The sequence below is a fragment of the Lolium rigidum genome, chromosome 6 (assembly GCF_022539505.1).
Source record: "Lolium rigidum isolate FL_2022 chromosome 6, APGP_CSIRO_Lrig_0.1, whole genome shotgun sequence".
Taxonomy (NCBI): domain Eukaryota; kingdom Viridiplantae; phylum Streptophyta; class Magnoliopsida; order Poales; family Poaceae; genus Lolium; species Lolium rigidum.
The window spans coordinates 74,164,628-74,168,587 of NC_061513.1; the positions used below are offsets into that span (position 1 = coordinate 74,164,628).

Genomic DNA, 3,960 nt, shown 5'->3' on the forward strand with positions numbered 1-3,960 from the left:
GAGCCCAAAGACGTTGTGATGTGGAACTCGATGATCACTGGTTATGCTCAACACGGATTAGGGGAGGAAGCACTCCGCGTATTCAATGACATGCAACTTGCAGGAATGGCACCTGATTCAATTACTTATATAGGGGTCCTCACTGCTTGTAGCTATACCGGGAAAGTTGAAGAGGGCAGGGAAATTTTTAATTCTCTGTGTACGAATTCTGCCATCCGACCAGGAGCCGAGCATTATTCTTGCATGGTTGATTTGCTTGGTCGAGCTGGACTTGTAGATGAAGCATTGGATTTGATTAAGAACATGCCATCTGAACCGGACGCTATCATCTGGGGGGCTCTGATGGGTGCCTGTAGGATGCACAAGAATGCTGAGATTGCCGAACTTGCTGCTAGGAAGCTGTTAGAGCTAGAACCTGAGAATGCTGGACCATATGTTTTGCTCTCTCACATTTATACATCCACTGGGAGGTGGGAAGATGCTTCCAAGTTGCGGAAGTTCATTAGCTCAAGGAATTTAAACAAGTCACCAGGCTGTAGTTGGATAGAGTACGACAAGAGGGTACATCTCTTCACATCTGGTGATGTATTAACACACCCAGAGCATGCTATTATCACTAAGATGTTGGAGAAGCTAGATGGTCTATTGATGGAATCTGGTTACTCAGCTGACGGAAGCTTTGTGCTGCATGATATTGACGAGGAGCAAAAAGTTCATAGCTTGAGATATCATAGTGAGAGGCAGGCTGTAGCATATGGACTTTTAAAAGTCCCAGAAGGAATGCCAATTCGTGTCATGAAGAACCTTAGAGTGTGTGGTGACTGCCATGCTGCAATGAAGCTGATTGCAAAGATAACTTCCCGGGAAATCATACTCAGAGATGCTAATAGGTTCCATCATTTCAAAGATGGATTTTGTTCATGCAGGGACTATTGGTGAGGTGAATGGCTAGGTCAATTCCTTCCTCTACATCATCTCATCCTTGTATCCGGTAAGCCACAGTATCTGGTACAGTTACCCTTGGGCATTGGTTTCAGAAATCCTCGTTTTGATGCTGCTTCTGCTTTCTGTCTCTCATGACAGTTGTTACTTTTGGGTTATCAAATAATAATTCCATTTGGCAATATATGCAGATCCTGTTGAGTTCATCATTGACGGCTTTAGGATAACTAGTTTAATGACATCTTAATTTTCTTATAGGGAACATATTCATAATCTGGGGTTTCATCTGAACATGATTTCATCATCTATTGCAAGCAAACTGCACATGATGGACTTGTTCCCTTGAGGTATGTTTGCAACTCATGATGGTCGAATGATGCGACTGTTGCTCTAAGTGAGATCACATCTTATAGTTCAAAGTTTTGTTTAACTAAAACCTAGGAACTCACCTATTACAGAGATAAGACTGCAAGCACAAATCATTTTCTAGTGAAGGGATTTTTTTTTCAAGAGGAGCATATTATTATCTCGCAAAATCTAAATGTGCACGGTTTCCTCTTACAGGTGTGCTCGCTTTCCCTTCCATCAGGTGCTGCATCAAGACGGTTCTTATCCACTCAACTCTGCTCTGTAAGCTCTCACCCACATCTCCAGACTCTCTCTCCTGCCATCCTACTTGCAGCTTTGGAGATGAGCTGCCGAGGACGTTAACATGTACCATCACCACCACCTCTTCTCGTAGGATCCGTCCTCCCCAGCCCTGGCGACGGTGCATGCGTCCTCCCGGTCACCCGCTGCCGTGGAATCAGGTGCCCGCCAACCATGGAGGCCATGGGTTTATCCTCCTCTAAGTCCCCACATCGTCGACATGGCATGCCGCCGACGCAATCACTGTGAGTTCTGGTAGCTCCAGCCACCTCCGGTGTGGGGATCCCATCGGCACCGAGGCCCTCGATTTCTATGGGAGACGAAGCCGCGTCATGCACGGAGGATGATATCCACGTATGTAATGTCTAACCTTAGCTTTTATATGAACAATTTTCTTCAATGCTTTGCTAACTACTTGGTGGAATATTCTAACAAGGGTAATAGTATTGAACTGCCATATCTCACGTCACCACGGAAGTAACTATGAAGAACACATACACACACCACCAAGGGGAAGATACTGACTTTTCCATGAGACCCTCCTTGGGAACACGGTGGCTACATTGTCTCTTGCCCTCGCAGCTTATTTTCCTCATTCATTTGCTCGCCTTAAATAGCCATACAACATAGGAACTCACACGCTAACAATATGAGCACCACACCGGCCACTAACACCATGGCCTCTTCTTCCTAGAATCTCTCCAGGAACCACACGAATAGGCTAAACTTTTGACCAGCCATGTACCACTCACCTGATTTATCTATGCATGCAGTGAACTACTCCTTGCATGTAGCCATATCCCTATGTGCAATACTGCCATATCTCACGTCACCACGCATGCACATACTTGACATGCAACATACATTGTTAACTAAGATGTACATATCAAGATTCGTTCTAACAACTTTCACTTCGCAGACTGGTGAAGCATTGCGATTCATCTATGGCGATAAATTTGGTAGACACCAAAAATTGGGTGTTGTGTTGGCGCCTTGGTGGTCTGATCACATAATAACTTGTGGAGATTTGAGCGTGGAACAGAACATAACCTTCAGTGTTTGACATATCCTGTGGGCGGTATCACTTATGAGCACCTCAACAGTTTATTTAGCAAGCAAATGATCCAGGTAAATCATCCAGCTTCGCACCAAATAATGTAGTCCTAGTCATTTGTACTACTGTTATTATCTATGAATACAAGAAGTTTCGAAAAGAGACAACTAATTAATTTGGTGCATTTAAATTTTGAAAAGTCTATTGTACAACCGGCTGATGCATCAGCCGGTTCTTGACGCGGCCGCACTTGTCTATTCTGCCTTCACGTTTCTATCTTCTTCCCCATGTTTCTCTCTCCTGAAACGGAAAAGGGATGGTCAACGAGAACGAAAACAAATCGGCCCCATGGCGACCACGCCCCGCTGCCCGCCGGCGTGCCACGCGGCCAGGATTTCCGCCGTCCGCTGCCAGACGCCCCAAGTCCTACACTTCACCTCCACCCTCCGTGGCGGTCTCCCATACGCTCCGTCGGTGGTCGGCATGGAAGTCGTCGATGGCTTCTGTGGACGAGGCTCTGCCGCCAGGATCCAGCCACAAGCTCGTGAGATCGATGACGGCACGACGCTCGCCCCGGCGTTAGCCTCCGCCACGACCACCGGCCGCCGTGACCAGCCGCCCACCATCGACGATTTCCCGACGCGTGGCTGCCGCCGCTGCTCCTCCTCTCCCGCGGTCGCGGATGCTCCTCCACCGCCGCGCGCTGCTGCCGCGGCGAGCTTGCGTCTCCTTCGACGCAAGCTTCTCCCGAGCCGGCCATGGCCGAGCTCGCCCATGTCGCCATGGACGGTGGTCTGAGCTCAGGGAAGATGGGTCTGCTGGGGATTCACTAGATGTTTCTCAGCGGGTTTGTTGTCGGCAGCTCAAATCTGATGATGGCGCTGCCTCCATTGTTGTTGGGAAGATCAAGGTCCGGGGAAGTTTTTCAATGTTACATATGGTCAAATTGATACAATAATCTGTGTATATTATGCTGAGAGATTGCACCAATATTACATACGTGTTCTTTAATGTTGGATAAGGTAGAAGAAAATGTTGTATATAGTGCAGTGAAACGTTGCAAAGCGATGTAACATTTTCAAAAATGTTATACACACAGAAAAAATATTACATTTGGCAACAAAATGTACCATTTATGGGGATTTTTGTACCATAACCGGCTGTAGCTACAGCCGGCTGATCCCTAGCGTTCACCTTTAAAATTAGTTCACATCAAAATTGGATGCTAAAACTGAATTTATCTTGTTGACTGAATCAGCCAGGCATCAGTTTCATGAAATTGCTGAGGGTGTGTGCTAGTTTTCTGTGCAAACCAA

General features: G+C 46.7%; 1 protein-coding gene and 1 long non-coding RNA gene across 2 annotated transcripts; both read left to right on the forward strand.

Moving 5' to 3' along the window:
• The first annotated feature begins 16 nt into the window (after positions 1–16).
• LOC124665989 (pentatricopeptide repeat-containing protein At1g56690, mitochondrial-like) lies at positions 17–982 on the forward strand. Its single transcript, XM_047203343.1, has one exon. It carries the CDS (start codon positions 19–21, stop codon positions 937–939), a length of 921 nt encoding a protein of 306 aa, XP_047059299.1. The 5' UTR covers positions 17–18; the 3' UTR covers positions 940–982.
• Positions 983–1,865: 883 nt separating this feature from the next.
• LOC124659042 lies at positions 1,866–2,815 on the forward strand. Its single transcript, XR_006989422.1, has 2 exons — positions 1,866–1,944; positions 2,510–2,815. It is a non-coding gene; the product is annotated as an uncharacterized LOC124659042 (long non-coding RNA).
• The last annotated feature ends 1,145 nt before the right edge of the window (positions 2,816–3,960 follow it).